Source organism: Podarcis vaucheri (assembly GCF_965113315.1).
Source record: "Podarcis vaucheri genome assembly, chromosome: 9".
In the NCBI taxonomy this organism is placed as follows: Eukaryota; Metazoa; Chordata; class Lepidosauria; order Squamata; family Lacertidae; genus Podarcis; species Podarcis vaucheri.
The window spans coordinates 37,013,524-37,032,132 of record NC_138767.1 but is presented as its reverse complement, the minus strand read 5'-3'; the positions used below and the strand labels follow the sequence as shown (position 1 = coordinate 37,032,132).

The 18,609-nt window shown below is 44.3% G+C and overlaps 1 protein-coding gene across 4 annotated transcripts in view; it reads right to left on the bottom strand.

Moving 5' to 3' along the window:
- Positions 1–3,293: 3,293 nt before the first annotated feature.
- The window catches only part of ZNF330 (zinc finger protein 330), a 37,134-nt gene continuing 21,818 nt past the window's right edge, over positions 3,294–18,609 (bottom strand). For 2 of the 4 annotated variants that reach the window (XM_082237756.1, XM_082237755.1), the window contains exons 2-10: positions 14,335–14,464; positions 13,762–13,781; positions 13,591–13,661; positions 11,989–12,068; positions 10,104–10,230; positions 8,970–9,074; positions 7,407–7,453; positions 6,083–6,200; positions 3,294–4,395 (exon numbers count right to left, since the gene is read on the bottom strand). In XM_082237756.1, the coding sequence (XP_082093882.1) occupies positions 4,145–4,395; positions 6,083–6,200; positions 7,407–7,453; positions 8,970–9,074; positions 10,104–10,230; positions 11,989–12,068; positions 13,591–13,661; positions 13,762–13,781; positions 14,335–14,454 (939 nt within the window). In that variant the 5' untranslated portion in view covers positions 14,455–14,464 and the 3' untranslated portion in view covers positions 3,294–4,144. Of the gene's footprint in view, positions 4,396–6,082; positions 6,201–7,406; positions 7,454–8,969; positions 9,075–10,103; positions 10,231–11,988; positions 12,069–13,590; positions 13,662–13,761; positions 13,782–14,334; positions 14,530–16,224; positions 16,305–18,609 lie in introns of those variants that run through there. The other 2 variants (XM_082237754.1, XM_082237753.1) reach the window with 2 other exon arrangements.

Below are 18,609 nucleotides of genomic sequence, written 5' to 3'. Positions count from 1 at the left end.
TATCAATCCACTTCAATATTTGTACTGTTGCTATCTTCACTATATTATGCTCAAAACCAAGAACACAAACAAGTTGTTGTTTATATGTTGGGTAGCGACTTGGTTGCAAAATCCATGCTTTCACTTCCTAGTATAGTCTATAAATGGAATGTGCTGTGTGTTATGGCTTCAGCTCATTTTATTTACAGGCTGCCATGGCAAAAGCAGAAGAATAAATAGCTAAAAGGAACTTATCCTAGAGGGAGATAATCAGTGTAAGAATATCTCAAAGAAAAATTCAACAATCCTTTACATTGATTAGGATAATTCATTCTTTTACATCAACAGCCCTTGGCTCAGCCAGTGACAAAAATGTTATCTCGTAATTGGAAAATTGAACCTAGAATATTGTGGTAATTTAATTCCAGGGAGTTGGGGAGAAAAATAGAACATAGAAGGTGAACTAGCAATTTATTAGCACTTTTGGAGATGTGAATACAGCCTCATACATGCACCTGGGTTAAAAGCATTAGTCTTGCAGCGACTTCTTGCTGGGTCAGGTAAAGGAAAGACTAGTCAGATGTTGCTGCATGAGGAATGCAATCCAATTTCCTGTCCGCTGCAATATTGTACATCTAAGCTGCACACAACCAGTTTCTAACAGCCCTGTCGCACCATGGGCATTTCTTCTCTTGTATATCACATTTAAACCAAGTGCCCAGACACTGGAATATACCATGGGTATTAAGGACAGGGCATTCATAATCCACTCCAATGCATGGTGTTTATCGCACAGGCAATCCCAAGCTGTGAGAACATAATAGCTATTCTCATTGCATGGGAGCATGGGAAGAGTATCTGCCTCATGATTCAAAAGCAAACATCCAAGAAGTTGGATTTGCATGTTAAAATATTTAGCATCCCCTTCATCCTCTCGTGTCGCTTTCCTATTGCATCCATCAAGCCATTGTTGCAAACTTCCTTATATGACCATATAAAAGCACACAAACACCATGAAGTACATGATGATCACGACTTACAGCAAAGATGGGGAAACTGTGGTCCTGCAGGTGTTGCTGAACTACAACCCCCCAAGATCATTGGCCATTGACCACGCTGGCTGAGGCTGATGGGAGCTGGAGTCCAGCAACATCTGGAGGCCACAGGTTTCCCATCCCTAGTTTATGGTAGGAAACTCACAAAGACCCAAGAGAAACCATGTTCTTAATTGTAAGAAAGAGCTGTTCTGAGCTGCAGCCTCCTACCCAATAAGTTCTGCTCCAATTTATACGTAAGTAAAACAAATAATGCATCAAATAAAGAATGTAAGTGTCCCTGGAGCACTATGTTCTATCCAGAGCAAAGAAACCTAGCTTATGTTGTACTAGGGACACAGGAATACCAAGCCAGTTCATTGGTCCATCTAGCTCAATATTGTTTACACCAGGCATGGCCAAACTTGGCCCTCCAGCTGAGAGCCAGTGTGGTGTAGTGGTTAAGAGCGGTAGACTCGTAATCTGGTGAACCAGGTTCGCTTCCCCGCTCCTCCACATGCAGCTGCTGGGTGACTTTGGGCCAGTCACACTTCTCTGAAGTCTCTCAGCCTCACTCACCTCACATAGTGTTTGTTGTGGGGGAGGAAGGGAAAGGAGAATGTTAGGCGCTTTGAGACTCCTTCGGGTAGTGATAAAGCGGGATATCAAATCCAAACTCTTCTTCTTTTGGGACTACAATTCCCATCATCCCTGACCACTGGTCATGTTAGCTAGGGATGATGGGAGTTCTGGTCCCATAACATCTGGAGGGCCAAGTTTGGCCATGCCTGGTTTACACTGACTGGCAGTGGCTTTTCTGGATTTCAGGCAAGGTTTTCTGCCAGCCCTCCTTGGAAATGCTAGGGATTGAACCTCAGACTTTTCTGCATGCAAAGCAGATGCTCTAGCCCTGAGCTACTGATCTTATGGATGTACTTATTACATATATAAAAACACAGCCTACGTTTGTAAACAGATACACTCACTGCCCAACAACCAGTGTGGTCTGGGGGTTAGGTTATCAGACTCAGGCAGTGGTGCTCCTGGTCCAAACACCATCTTGGTCACATACCTTCCTGGTTGAATTCCAGCCTCATACCAACCCTGTGAACAAAGTTAACTGGCCAAACATACCACCTCCTTAAAGCTCCTTGCAGGAAAGGCAAGGTAAGGATGGCTTTGGAGCAGGGGTAGCCAACACTGTGTCCTCCAGATCTTGTTGGAACTAAAGTCATACCTCGTGTCGCGTTTGCTTCAGGTTGAGCATTTTCAGGTTGCGTCCTGCGGCGACCCAGAAGTACTGGAAAGGGTTACTTCTGGGTTTTGCCGCTTGTGCACATGCTCAAAATGACGTCACACACATGCGCAGAAGCGGCGAATTGCGACCCGCACACACGCAGACGCAGGCTGCGTTCTGCTCATGTTGCGAATGGGGGTCCGGAAAGGATCCCATTCGCAACCAGAGGTACCACTGTACAACTCCCATCATCCTTTACCATGCTCTCTGGATTGGTTCCCCCTGCTTTAGAAGAAATACCTGCAGCTCTCCAGTAATCAATGTGCATAAGCTAGAGATGTGTGTGTGCAGGTCCTACCATCATCATCAACATCATCATAAATAATAAAATCCCACCTTTTCCCCAGACTGGGACTCAAGGTAGCTTACAGATAAAATAGAAATAGCTAAAAACAGATTTATGTTTTGGGTTGGGAGGAGTGTCCACCCCTCCTCTTATCTTATTTCATTTAAATATTTTTACCCCACATTTTCATATAAGGTGCTTGGCATACATACCAAATAAAAGACAAACTTTCCCAAGCCCTCTGGTGGAAATGAAAATGGCAGGGGGAGAAGCTGGTCAGACCCCTTCCAGTGGGTGTAGCACATCCCTTCAGCTGGGTGGGAGTGATGGTGGCTGACAGCGAACACAGCAAAGGAGGAAGAGAAAAGAAGGAGTGTGGGGGCATACACAATGTAGATAAAAACTAGACTTAAAAGTAGCATGGGGGTGGGGCAGCACCAGTAACAGAGCAGGGCTGTTGGAAGTGTGAAGGCCAACAGCCCTGGAAGGGTAAAAGGCCTACCAGAAGGGGCACCATGTCACTGTTGCACAGGGTGGGCAGCTGGCCCCAGGGCATGATGGGATACCGTTCTATTCTATAGGTCTGACAATGTCACTGATTTTAGGAGGCTGTTTTAGGAGGCCGTGCCCTTTTCTCTGACCATATATCTGTCAACACCATCCTCCCTCTGCTGCAGCAAAACACAAGGACACAGGATGAAAGAGAGGGAGCGATGGACTTTATTAGGCAAGGAGGATGCAGTGACATTTTTATGGCGACAAATCTAAGATCAAAAGTTTATTTAGGTCACACTGCAAGTGGCTGCGAGCGCTACAGTTAATGTCTGGCCGTTCAAAAAGGCAGGAACTGACAATTCTCCAGTAGTGCATTACAAGAGACTATATTGATCAGTCTTGCTTACACAAAATGTCAAAGTAACTTTAATTCCAATTTATATTTAGAGTACAATAGCTTGTAGCAAGCATTTCCCCAAGTGCTCAAGCTAGATCAATATTTATGAAAAACCTAGGAGACAGCTTTCAATATATAAAAATAGTTGATGCCCACTGCCACCAATACTTATGAATTTATGAAACATGATGACACAACCTTCCCCCCCAAATTACTCAAGAAAAATAACTTTGCTTCTGAAGAATGCCTGGAAACAAAAATTACCTCAGCCTTCCCACACTTCCAACTTATGCTGTAGAGAGAGCATTAGGTCTCAATCTCATTTCCAAGTTCCCTGAACTAATGTGAACCCTCACACCCTTTACTCTCCAAGTCTTCCAATATCTTTAGCCATACAAATCTTTTCTTGATCTCCTGCAAATTGCTCCATTCCTTTTGATTCCTAGTAAGCTGTGCTATTTGAAAAGTCTAGCTGTGTTATTCCAGTGCCACCACACATAAAAATTCACTAAGTACACAAAGAGTTCCTCTCAAATGCTAGCTCCACCATAACTGTGGGCTTATGGCCAGATGCTAAGCACGCTTACCCGGAAGTTAAGGGCCACTATGTTAAAGGGGACTGACTGCCTCTTAAAAGTGTGCTTACGTAAGCAGCCTTAGTCATCCGTCTCCTCATAGTGTGCATAGCCACTGGCATAGGTTCTTCCTAAATTCAAGTGACCAAACATACTGGTTGCCTCCGTTTCCGAATCCCTCCCTCCTTCCTCCTCCTCCTCATCTTCATAGTCATCCTCTGCTTCGTAATCATCATCTTTGCCAGCCGAAAGGTTCTTCCAATAGGCATCATAGCCAGAAGCCCCGTCAGCCTCTTCGCCTCCTGTCTGTCGGCCAAACCTCAGAGAGCGTGCTGCAGAAAGAGAGGGAAACATCCTGTCTTTGTTTCACTTCCCATCAAGGAAGGTGGGTGTTAAATATTTCAGGTAAAACCCCAACAACTCTACCTTACATCTATTTTCACATGTGTAATTCTCATGATTGCACAGACAAATAACCCTAGAAGCAGGTAAGGCATTATCGCAAATCCGTAAGAAACCCATTCATTCATTCTTCGTCTTCCTCAATATTTCTCCCCCTCCTCATTTACAGGATCATTCTGGTTAGCCAGCGTGCTCCTGGTGAAACGAGGCATAGAGGCTCCTCTGCAGTTTGCACCCTTTCAGGCCGAGATGAAACCATCCTCATCTCTTTGTATTAATTCAAAAATATGCTACCAGATTTCATGACAAGTCTTTTGAACAGGGAAGAACATGGACTTCCCAGTATGAGGTTTGCTGCAGGTGATAAGGGTAATTGCAGGTGGAAATGATTACCAGTGTTAGAATAATAATAATATCTTTATTGTCAATGTACAACCTGTGTACAATGAAATTAACTGAGCCTCCCCCCCCCAAACACGCAATCTCATTGCACCCTGTGTGCTTGTCGCACAACAGACCAGCCCTGAAAGTCAGTTGCACTATATTATTTTCCATTCAGCAGCCTAACAGCCCATGTATAGAAACTGTTTTTAGCCTGTTGGTACAACTGATACTTCTATATCTCCTGCCCAAGGGTAGAAGATTAAAGAGGTGCTGGCCGGGGTGTGAATCATCCCTGAGAATTTTTCTCGCTCTCCTAAGGCAACGATCCTTTGCGATGTCATGTAGCGGGCTCAGAGGACAGCCCATGATATCATGAGCTGCGTTCACCACCCTCTGTAAAGACTTTCTGTCCGTGACTGTCAAGCCAACATACCACACTGTGATACAATACGAGAGCACACTTTCTATTGTGGACCAGTAGAAGGAGGTCATCAATTGTTGTTTAACATTGTTCTTTCACAAGACCCTGAAAAAATGGGAGTCTCTGTTGGGCCTTCCTAACCACCTGAGTTATATTGTTTTTCCAAGTGAGGTCTTCACTAAAGTAAACTCCCAGGAATTTAAAGGAAGAGACACTCTCCAAACACCCCCCCCCCCGATATACAACTCTCTTCCTCCAAAAGTCCAACACTCAGGTATATAAGCTAATTGCCAAATGGCAGCTTTAATCTAGGTTTCGGTCACCACAATGGAATGTCTAGGTACCATTGGGGTGGGGTGTTGAAAGAAATTAATATACTGCTTTAAGAAAAGCTTCTCTAAGTGGCATGATTAATATAGCTGCCCCATAGCAGAAGTACTCTAGGAAGCATATGGGGTGTAGTGGTTAAGAGTGTCAGAACAGGACCTGGGAGATCAGGGTTCAAATCCCCACTCAGCCATGAAACTCACTGGGTGACCATGGGCCAGTCACAGCCTCTTAATCTACCTCACAGGGTTGTTGTAGGGATTAACTGAGGAGGAAGGTAAACCATGTACTCCTTGGGAGAAAAATGTGGGAGATTAATGCAATACACAAGCTCTTCTGCTTACCTGCTTAAGAAAGCTGCAGGGGCCAGTCAGGTGGAGATGTCAGCTGCCAGCCAGAGATCTCCACGTGGTCACAACTGGACCTACGTCAGTCGCAAAACACGCCTGGTGAATTCTGAATGCTATTACCAAACGGAAACTTACTTGACATGCTCAGGTCCTTAGTCTGTTGCGTTTCATGGCCACACTTAGGGCAAGGAGGCTCCCTTCCCTTCTCTTGCTTGAAAACCTTACTCCGTGCGTGATCATCGCAGAAACAAGCCTGCAGGTTATATAAAAGAAAGAAAAGAAAAGGGGAAATATATGACAAAGGAACAGACTGCAATTGGAAAAGAAGCCCCACGGAGAAACACAACAGACTGCACAAGTTGAGTGGCAATGGGATACATACCACTACCATCTAGCAAGTTCCATTTGAATCTTTTTAATTCACTAAAATATACGCAGCCCGCCTTCTGCACGAAAGCTGGCTAATGACATTAGGGGGGGACAAGAATAGTTCCTCCTCTTAAGTATTTGTTTGAGTAGGGCAACTGGATGGAGACATTTCAGCCTAGCTGGCGATGCAAGACTCAGCATAAATCAGGCCCTGTAAGGACAGCTGTGCCCCTTCCCAATCTACCTAACCAGCTCTTGTACAGAGCCGTGAGCAACTGCAGGGCAAGTTGGAGTAACTGAAATTGGGCTCTTCATCCCCATAACGCCCTTCTCTGTCATGGCTATGGATCTTTGGACTCAGCTGCATGCCAGTGGTGGGCAGGACCAGAAGCAAAAGTGAATGGGACAAGGAATGTGTCCCACACCTTTGTACAATAGGGTGCACGCCAGCCATTCAAAACTCAAAGAGTTTTCTACAAACACACATGCGCACGTTCCCCATCTTTCATCAAGAGGCTTTAATACAGTCCAAGGACACAATTTCAGCCAGGCGACAGACAGCATTGGTGCACCAGAGGGAGTGGTCTGGGGAGAGGGGCCACGAGGCCCACTTCCCTGGGGCAAATGATTCATCAGAACCCCGTGAACGATAATATTAGCAGATATATAGAAAATGTGCAGGGTAATGAGATGTTATCTCGGCTTCACGCGGAAGCAGGCTGGTGCAGACGGCAGCCAGGCAAAGATGAAACGTTTTTGCATTTTGAATGAAAGGAAACCAGCAGAGGGAAAAGGCTGCGGCAGTGCTGAGGCTGTAACAATGAGCGAAGGAAGGCAATTTTAGCAACCGGGGTTTAGAAGGACTGGAGGGAAGGAACACCAAGTGTCCAGGAACACAGCATGGAGGTTACATTAATCAAAGGGAGATGGGAACAGGACCCAGATAACTTCTTTGGGGAGGCGGGTGGGAATCAGGAGACGTTTTTTGATGCATTGTGGAGAAGGACGCGGCAAGAACCGCCAGCAGCTTTCAATGTATATGAGAGCTGTGAGCCCGATACATCTACTTTCTAAATGCTTTTGCTGTTACCTTACAACGGAGACATGAATGCTGCCCAAGTCGATTACAGGAAACACCTATTAGGCAAGATAAAAAAGGCATGCTTGAATAATGAGATTTCATGGCTTTGCTCTTTTCCTTTTGCCTTCTAAGCCAAGGTCAACTATTCAGTTCAATGGGTAGCCTCAGGCTTTCCATGACTGCGCCTCTTTAAAGTACAAGGAAAATGAACACTCTGCCTCAGCCGGGAAAAAGAAGCGAACAGACATTTTTAACGATGTCCCTGCAAAGCTCGGGCCCAACGTTGCTCTTCCTCCCTTCCTGAAAGCAGAGGAAGTCCTCTTGACTGGAAGCAACAGCTTGTACAACAAGGACGAGCAGAATAACTAGACTGAACAACAACAACAAATGTGGGGGACTTTACAAGCAGTAATGCTGGCGGAGAAGTGCAAAACTCAGGCACATCACAAACCTGGCATTAGTGCAAGGAGGGCCTAAACACACAGGGCTGATCACCAGCCTGGCTCTCCTTGAACTAAAAGAACAACAACAATTTATTACTTATAACAACAAGAAGAATCATTTATTGCTTATAACCCGCCCATCTGACTGGATTGCCCCAGACACTCTGGGGGACTTCCAACGTAATAAAAACATAGCAAAACATCAAACATAAAAAACTTCCTGATACAGGGCTGCCTTCAGATGTCTTTGGAAAGTTATGTACAGGCAGGGACCATTTTAGGTGCATCTAGCTGACATGCAATCTCTGATGTGCGGGTCTTTTTCAGCCTGGTAGAAGGCAGAATGGAGGTGTAATGAGGTGGGGTGTGCTTATTATATGCAATCCACTGACGCACACAGGGGCCAGGAACAGAACCCCAGTTCAAAATGGTTGCCATCTGTAGTGGTTTACCTGTTTGACATCTGATGGGAGGGTGTTCCACAAGGCAGTCGCCACTACAGTGGTACCTCAGGTTAAGAACTTAATTCGTTCCGGAGGTCCGTACTTAACCTGAAACTGTTCTTAACCTGAAGCACCACTTTAGCTAATGGGGCCTCCTGATGCTGCCGCGCTGCCGGAGCCCAATTTCTGTTCTCATCCTGAAGCAAAGTTCTTAACCTGAAGCACTATTTCTGGGTTAGCAGAGTCTGTAACCTGAAGCATATGTAACCTGAAGCGTATGTAACCTGAGGTACCACTGTACTGAGAAGGCCCTTTGCCTGGTTCCTTGTAACTTCACTTCTTACAGTGAGGGAACTACCAGAAGACCCTCAGAGCTGGATCTCAGGGTCTGGGCTAAATGATGGGCGTGGGGTCACTCCTTAAGAGATACAGGGCCTAGTGGTGCACACACTGGGCTTGTGAAAGGGACACATCACAACTAGACCCTACAACTGGCATTGTTCAGTACCCAACTTCATCTGCAAAACACTGTCCCATCTTACTCATGGTATGGGGTTGGGGGAAGGTTGCTCCTCCCAGCTACATTCCACAAGGCTCTACATTCCAAACCAATATCTGGATATGAGCAGAAGCAGTTAAAAGCTGGTTCACCTTTAATAAGGGAGACTTTCAGGGATATAGCTTACATTTAAAGGTCTCGGCTTCCAGGACTTGGCAGCTGGCCTGATGTTCAAACTGATCATCTTCGCAGAGAAAATTGTGGCAAAAACAGCAGCTGAATATTCTGCCTCCTAGAAGATTCAGCAAGACACAATGTAACGGATCAAATCAGTCCCCACACTCCCTAGCGTCAAAAAACAAGCAGATGTCATGAATCAATTCTAGAAATGAAAGAAAACCTGGCCTGTCTTGCACCAGATAGAAAAATACTGTGGATTACAGTGGTACTAGCCACTTGAGTAAACAAGATGTTTTATAATACTAATCGCATTTTCCTGGTTAGGTTGAGATGGTTTGGTCATGGAATGATGAGACCACCATATTAAAAGAGATTTTATTGCACAGCAGCATCTAAACCAAATATTCTAGCTACATCTCCACCCCCCAAAATAGCCTAAACTAACAGTTCAGTTCTATACATGTCTTGCTGCTTTTGGTGGATTGCAGTCTAAGGTGGTACACTGTTAAGGCCATTGAGATAAAGAGGAGAGAGCCAATGAAACACCTTTTCCTGAAACTGGAGTGGTGGTGGGGGTAGTGGAAGGAAGAGATATGCACAACATCCCAAGAGGATACTGTAATTTTGCAGAGTTGATGGTTTAGCACAGGCTTTTACGACTGCAGGTAATGATAGCTGGTAGCACAAATTACCTTGGTAGTTTGAAAACTTCCCTCCTGTGTAATATACTCTCGAACAGATAATGTGTCAGTGGGAGGGAGTTCACGTGATAAATTGCATCATGAGCTGCAGCCAATCAAAACAGCCCATGCAAATACTCCCAAGGGATATCCAGCTAAGTCACAGGCACTTAAGCCTACCAATTTCAACAAGTCTACCCGAGTACAACCTTAACACAAATCCTCAATTCCTACACATAGAACGAGTAATAGTTTTCTTGCATGTGTCATCTGATATGTGAATGGGTCTGCCTCTCCTCCAATTTTAGGATTCTCTACTTCTAGTGAAGTTGTTTTCAATTCATAAAGACTTGCTACGGCAAGGAAACTAGCCCTGTAGCCACCTTCCTTTGGTAACTGGTGAGCTTTCCAAATGCACGTGAAACAAGAGAACACACCCCTCTAACTGGTGAACAACTCACCGTGATCCCAGACACCTCTCTCGCATTCAATGCACTCTGCGTCGGCCAGAGGACAGATACAAGCATGGGTGCTAAGGCATTTCCTGCCATGGCAAACCCAAGCTTCACAGAAATCACATATGGCCCCCTGCAAAAGAAGAACCCACACATTACTATGGACTTTGGCAGACCTCTATATAAGCACCAGCTCTGCTGAACAAGCAAGGACCGGGCATGCATTCCAGGCAGCGGCAGCAGGAGGGAGTCATTCTGAAGCAGTGGAAGGCAATTTTGCTCAGCGCTGCCATCCATCTCCCAAATGCATTCCATTTTCTCAGGGTTTTTTTTTCTCAAGACTGCTAAGTGCCCATTCCTAAAGTACATTACATGAAATTGAATCCCATTGATTTTCTTTCTGTGTTTTCTTTTTTAATCCCACACGCTACTCTCAGCAACCAGAATTGCTCGGAAGTCCTCGCTAAGGAACGCGACAGACCCGGACAAGATGTTCCAAAGTATGCAAGCAGCCTGCGTTCCACTGGCTAGTCCCCCCACTCCCCATGAATTGGCTCTTGCTGCGCTGTCTCATCCAGGGAGCCATGTGTGTGGACAACAGCAGAGCTGCCCATTATGTTCATACCAGGCAATGTATTCAGGGAAGCTTTGCTTATTTGCAAAAGTATTTGCACTATGCAGTTTGCTCGTGACAGCATAGAACACGCAGAAACAAGGAAGTCGAACTGCAAAAGAAATACCGTATTTACTTGAGTCCAATGCACCATCGCACCTCAATTTTCAGAACCTTGAAACCAAAAAAAGGATTTGCTGGCGAATGTAAATGTGCCATCGAATCTAATGCGTACCTTAATTTTCGTGTCGTAATTCGGCCAAAAAAAGGTGAGCATTAGATTTGAGTAAATATGGTATTAAAAAGATGCATAATCTTGTTTTCCTCTCCTCCGTATAGGGGCCAATAGTGTTTTTAGTCTTGAGTTACTAGTTAACCTTCCCATGATTCCAAGCTCAATTGTTACCTTTCATGGAAGCAATGTGTTATCTCTCTTGAAACGTGTGACTCTGAAGTCCAAGACTGGGATATTCACGACTTTGGTTGCAAGCTGCCTTACAGATAGGCATGGTCGTGCCTATTAATTTGAAAAGGACTGAAGCATGCACAATGATCTGTGCAAATGTTACCATTCCTGCATTTTCCTGCAGTCCAAACGGGTAACAGTGGCTGAACCTCAACACTGAAATCCAGGGCTCTGCAGTCGAGGGGCCTCCAAATGACCACCCAGGCAACAGAAGGCCATGGAGGGCAGGGGCACACAGACTCCCAAATCAGCATCCTCTCTTATTTTTAAAAAACATTTTATAGCCAGGATTCAGAAGGTTCTGGTTGCTAATTTGAATATATATATTTTTAATGCTTATTCCAAAATACATGTGTTTACCTTCAAGATAGCAGAACCAAAGATCACGATGGTGTTATGAGTTTAAAATGTGAAACTGTGCATGCTTATGAGTTTGTTTGCTTTTTATTTACCAGGGTTGGCAAACTATTTTGGCTTTTTGCTACAATATAACAGGAATGTAGAAACCATTGTAATGCATAGAATTGCAGGGGAGTCAGGAAGGCTGTGGAAGAGCAATGTTTTATTTATTTATTTATTTATTTATTTTTTTATTTATTTATTTGTTGTTATTGTTATTGTTATTGTTATTAATGTGAGCTTCACAACTCCCTCTGTGTGGTAAGACCACCACTCCAGGGTTGAAAATTACTGAGCTGCACCACTGGGTAACAAGAAAAGAGCCATCAGCACAGTTGGGCAAGTAATCTCTTCAAACTTTAGTCGCACTTATCACATATTCTAAAACTGATGTATTGTTTCCAGATACATACCACCATAGAAAGCCCAGTGCTGTACACACCAGCATGTTTTATGACACAGTCTGAAGATTTCATCATGCATTTTGTTTTGCCTATTACAGAGAGAAAAGAAATATTACACACACACACACACACACACACACACACACACACACGAGTGTTCAGCAACACTAAAGCTCCATAAAAGCCATAGCATTTGTCTCTTTCAGTGTTTACAAGTGTTTCAAGCTAAGGGGGGGAAGTGAGAGTAAGGACTATCATACAAGGGATCTGAGCAAACTGTGGTATTTTAAATTGCTCAAATCAATACACATCTGATTAAAACAATGAGTTGGATCCAGCAACACCGTGTTGTAAGGACTTCTGGCTATGTGACCAGACTTTCACTCCCTCTTCTTCCCTCCACCACTGGCATGCAACTCACCAATTTTTTGTGGGTTTCCCTCAACCCTCTGGAGCAGATTTGGTGGAGCAAAAAGAAGAAGTCCTGTTGTGCAGACCGTAGTCTTTGCACTAATACGACAGTCTTATTGGATACAGCCAAATAATTTATTTTTTCAGATAGTTCACCATGGGGAACCTGTTGCCTTCCAGATATCGCTGCACAATTGAAAATTGACCTCACTTGCTGGGGCTGATGGGAATTGGAAGTTTGGAGGACAAAAGTTCCAGAGTCCAGAAACATCTGGAGGACTGCAGGTTCCACGTTCCTGCACTAGAGAGGCTGCCTCTTCTGAAGATGCAGCCTTTCATCTGCAGTTTTCACAACTGCTTTATTAAAAATAATTTGCTGCATGGTTAAAGGTGCTGATAGTTTAGACTGGACAACTAAAAGCAGCTAATGTTTTCAACCCCAGAAGGAGCCCAAATAAGGTAACTTTCCTGTTGCGTCTGAGGGTGAATAACCTGTGTGCCTCCAGATATTGCTGGAGTCGCTACTCCCACCAGCTCCAGCCAGCGTGGCCAATGGTCAGGGATGATGGAAACTGAAATCCAGCCACATCTGGCACCAACAGAGTCAAAATATGGCTGAGTTTGTATAATCAGGCCATAATGCAAAAATTACCGTATTTTTCGCCCTATAGAACGCACTTTTCCCCCTCCAAAAATGAAGGGGAAATGTGTGTGCGTCCTATGGGGCGAATGCAGGCTTTTGCTGAAGCCTGGAGAGCGAGAGGGGTCGGTGCACACCGACCCCTCTCGCTCTCCAGGCTTCGTGCAGCTCTCCGCAAGCCTTGGGAGCCCGCGGGAGTTCCCGCCAGGCTCCCAAGGCTTGCGGACAGCAGCCTGCAGCCTGAAACCCGGGGAGCGCAGCAGAGTGCGCCCCGGGCTTCGAGCAGCTCTCCGCAAGCCTTGGGAGCCCGCGCGACTTCCCACCGGGTTCCCTAGGCTTGCAGATAGCAGCCTGTTCTGGGGGCTGGGGTCGGTGGAAGCTCGGGCTTCCCCTGCCCCAGCTCCGCACCTGGGGGGGGGGAATACTTTTTCCCCCTTTATTTCCCCCCAAAAAAAACTAGGTGCGCCCTATGGGCCGGTGCGCCCTATGGGGCAAAAAATACGGTAAATTCTAAGCAGAGACTAATTGTAGGAACACAGAGAATTAAGAGAAAGACTTACCGCACTGTGCGCAAATGGGCAGCTTCTGGACAGAGCTACAAAAGTAGCAAAAAGCTCTATTTTTCTGCCGTCTGTCAGAATAAAAAAGGGCGAAACAAATAAATGAATGAAGTCCGTTTAAAATGGTGCCAAAAATGTTACATGTAAAGGAAATACTGAATGTGCATTTACCTTTGACATTTATCACATTCCTGTAAGAGAAAGAGAGCTTGTTTTATAGGAGTTCCCATTGAAATTCAGAGTTTATAAACTTGTGAATTCACTTGCCACAAATACAGTTTGTTTGGTGCTTTCCCCACTTTGAGTGCCCCGTGCAAATACAAACACACAATGAAGGTGCAACAGGTGGACTATGCCCATGTGTTTGTATACATAAAATCCTTCTGGTATCGCCAGGAGGGCTCCAAAAGCTTTGCCCTGGATCAATAACCAGTTCTTATTTGTACTTGTCGCTACCCTCCCCCTGCCCTCCCCCTTCCTTTGTGAAAACCAGACAACTTGAAGAAGAGCTGAAGAAGAATTTCACTCTCTCTGTGTGTCTGTGCAACGGGAACTATTTCATTGTTTAAGAAGATTTATAACATCCGGTGTCTTTTGCAAAATCTCAAGGTTATATGCTTAGGATCTAGTCCTACTCCTTTCAGTCTGATAAAGCACTGTCAATCTCACCCTCCTCTCCTTGACACTGGGAGAGGAGAAGAAAGAATTTTAAAGCCATTATCAGAAATACATCTCAATATTTACCATGGAAGCATTGCAGGGATGTTTAGCCAAATCAATGTTGCCTCTTGAAGCCCTTATCTGCTTCTCCCGTTCTTTACGGCTCTCAGCCTTCTTGCGGGCGCCAGTCTTCTTTTTAGGCATTCTTCACTTTCTGGGAGACAATGTTTTACTCAACAACATTTGACGAAGAGTGATTGGTATCCTCTGAAATGGATGCTAAACATAATTTTTAAAATCGTGACATATTCCTCCCTTCCAGATTTTTATTTTTATTTTGGAATGTGCCCATAAACACGCATTAGCAATTCTAATCACTTTAGAGGAGCGGCGATCGTCCCCTTGCCCTCCAGGTGCTGATAATCTACATCTCCCATCATCTCTGACCACTGGCTAGGCCAACTGGGGATGATAGGAGTTGGGAGTCCAACAACAACTGGTTAGCTACCCCTGCTCCAGAGTTCCCAAACTAGCTGCTCAACACAGAATAGCTACACCTAGAAAGAAGAAAAGATACAGAATGAAAACTAGTCGTACCTTTGTTGTCGAATGCCCTGGAACTCGTACGTTTTGGCTCCCCAACGCCGCAAACTCGGAAGTGATTGTTCCAGTTTGCAAACATAAATGTTCTTTTGGAACCCGAATGTCCAATGGGGCTTCCACGGCTTCTGATTGGCTGCAGGAGCTTCCTGCAGCCAATCAGAAGCCGCAATTTGGTTTTTGAATGTTTTGGAAGTCAAACGTATTTCCGGAACGGATTCCGTTCAACTTCCAAGGTACAACTGTAATAGAGTGGCTGACAAGAGCTACAAAGCAGCAGTCTTAACCTGAAGCTCAATACCAAAGGAACACTTGGTCCTTACCCTTTCTTTTGCCTAGTTCTCCAAGGCAGCAACCCATCACTTGTAACCAGCAGAGTAAGGCTTCTCCCTCGCTCCCCAACAAGTATTTCCCCATGAATAACGGGTTCATGAGTGTCTGCCCCATGGTGATATTGCATTCCCACAGAAGCTGGGATAGGACAGTGTGATTCAAGTGATAGCCTGTGGGTTATACATTGTAAGTTGCTGGGAGTCCCAAGCAGAGAGAAGTCTTAATTAAAAATAAAGAATTTTAAGTTTGTTTTTAAAAAATTAGATTGGACGGGAATGATGCATATTGTACTAAAGAAAGATATATATATTTCTTATTATTAATGTGGGGAACTCATATAAGCTGGTTAGCCTTCTATACAGTGTTTAAATTGCATTAAAAAGTCATATTTTATATTCAGAATTGCATACCAAGCTGCCTGCTGGCAACAATCATTATTCTGTAGACTGACATCTATGACACTGAATACCCAATATCACATTATAAACTAGGTTTTCTTCCTGCTTAATGTCAATTTAGCAATAAGAACTTCAATCTTTGGTATTTATACATATCATTCTAGGCATTTATTACACACCTTGAAGCACTGTAATAGCAATTTGTGGAAAAATTGGATGCTTCAAAAAATGTCAAGAGCATATTGGTCGTAAGCAATGCTACCACCTAAAATTATTCCTTCTGTCACGTACTCAGGGGACTGAACCCATATTATGAACTTTTAGTTATATGACAGCAGCTACTCAAGTCATTCATGTAAAATATTGGCAGCTGCTGGGATCGTTTATGTAAAATATTGGAGGGCACCAAACACACTGAATCTAAAATCATAATAATGCAGAATTATACTGCATTGGCTACATGGGGGGACTGGAACAGTTACTTCATCAGCTGATAGCTATTGATCAATTATTGTGCGAAGTGCTATATACCCCAGTGTACAACTCTACCTTGAAATGGTCTAAGATTCTCATCTTATCCCCAAATCCCTGTTTAGGATAATTAGGAAAGGGGCAAGAAATAAAACAGCCCTGGTCAACATACCTCAAAAAAGGATATTGCAGAGAGGAAAAAGATGCAGAAAATGACAACCGAAAAGGTCAAGAGGTTGAAGCAACTCCCCTGTAAGGAAAGGTTACAATGGCTTTTTAATTTTGTGAAAAGACAAGGATAAGGGGAAGGGAGGCAAGGCATAGACTAGAGGGTGTAGATAGGGAAAATGTCCCCCGCCCCCTCTGAAATGGTGGGAAATTCAGAACAGACAAAGGGAAGTCCTTCTGCATACAGAGAGTAGTTGTGGAATTCAGTACCAAAAGATGTGGTCATGGCCACCAATGTAAACAGCTTTAAAAGGGGATTAGGCAAATTCATGGGAAAAATGCTACCAATGGCTGCTAACCATTATGGATATTTACTAGAGGTGTGGAGGCTAAACAATGAGGCAAACTGGAGTGATTTAAGGGCAGTGTTAGAAACTCAAATACAAAAGCTATTTGCCAAATGGCATGTTAAACCTAAGTCATGGTCACCACAATGGAATTTCCAGGACAGGCATAGGCAAACTCGGCCCTCCAGATGTTTTGGGACTACAACTCCCATCATCCCTAGCTAACAGGACCAGTGGTCAGGGATGATGGGAGTTGTAGTCCCAAAACATCTGGAGGGCCGAGTTTGCCTATGCCTGTTCTAAGAGGTGCCTTCCCCTGCCCCTCCAAGATTAAAAAGCTGTAAATGAATTGTGTAGATCCGTCAGCACAATGGAGGTGTCTGTCACCATCCTAGCATCCAAGGAATTCCACATGGTCGCAACTGGACCTGGAATCCAGGATAATTCTAACACTGTTTTGGGGGCTTCCCCAGTCAAAGTATGACATCAACACACATGTACATGAGACAGGGGCTCCACAAAGCCTTGTCACTTTGTAGCTCTGTAATTTTCTGACCACTGTAGCTCTATGTTTGCCTATGTCTCAATCTTTCCCTAGTTCCATGGACTTTGCACGAAGTGAGGCTAAACAAAAGGTTGCCTGTGGAGTAGTAACAAGAGCTCTGCATTATTTTTTCGCAAAGCACAACAGTGAATTATTTTTAAAGATGTGCTTTAAAAAAAAATTCTATGCTGTTCTGCTTTAGCAAACAACAAAGATCTTCGCAACTCCAAGGCAGTGTTCTAGTCAGTCTCATGTTGTGAGGCCTATCAGGGATCTGTACAGCCTATTTCAGAGGACATAACCACCAGCAGAAAGGTTTTTTAAATGCACAGCACTCAGTCACTTCTTAATGATTTAAAGACAAGAAAGAGCAAGATAAACCCCTGCTTCCCACCCTCCTCCAAAATAAGAAGCCAAAATGGAGGCTTAAGTCCTTTTTGCCTAATCAATGTATTGCCCTAATATGGATTGCAGAGGAATGTTCCCCGACCAGAGTTCCTAGGCCTATCTGTCTGCAATTTGACAGGCTTAATCCACTCTTGATTAAGTTTTATCCAGTGTCTGTAAATTTCATCTGCTTCCACCAAAAGTCAGGGGATTATAGCCATATTTAGAGTGCCCATTAAGGCAAATGGAGAGATAAGTTTTACACAGAGTGCCATGGAACCCAACACACAGACTGGAGCAGAGGAGACAGTGATTCAGAAACAGACCAGATTTTAAAATAAAAAATACACAGACACAAGGCAACTCTTAAGGCCACCCTCAAGATCCTCCTCCGATGCCATACTGGCAGTTTTCGGTGTTCCTAACCCTGAAACTTCAGTAACCACTTTATAGTGCTTAACTACAACCAATGTAAACTCACCAACAACATATTTGGTCATTCATTTTGAGGTATTTATATATCACTTTTCAGATGAACCTGACAAAGCAGTTTTACATAAAAATGTGAAACCCCCAGAGTTATATGTTTACTGGTACAACCTCCCCCAGTGCAGAGATTTTTGTCTGTCAAAATTTGTCAAGCAAGAGTCATTGCCTTGTGACATCCCAGGGGCCAGCCTTGTGCGGTCAGGATACTGGAGAAGTGGCAGCCCTGTCTGCACACTGGGCCCCTCAAGAGCGAATGGGTGCAAGTGCAAGGGTTCCTGCACTGCTATATTTGTGATTCCTCACTTTCAATTACACAGGTATAGCTCACAGGGAAGCAACAGCAACACTGTGTTAGCGTCATTTACGAAAACCTGAGCAAAATTGTTGGGCTTTAGGGAGAACAGATAGCTCTTGAGTTGCCTGTCACCTTTGACTCCCTTGTTAGCTCAGAAGCAGGCCTGGGAGTGCAGCTTTGCTAATATCACAGGAATAAAGGACTATCCCCAGATGCAGCCAAAAATCCTCAGGAAAGGTTTCCGTTTGTTTCTTTTAAGGCACATATGAGTGTTATTGGACTACAACTCCCATCATCCCTGACCACTGAGCACACTAGCTAGGGAGT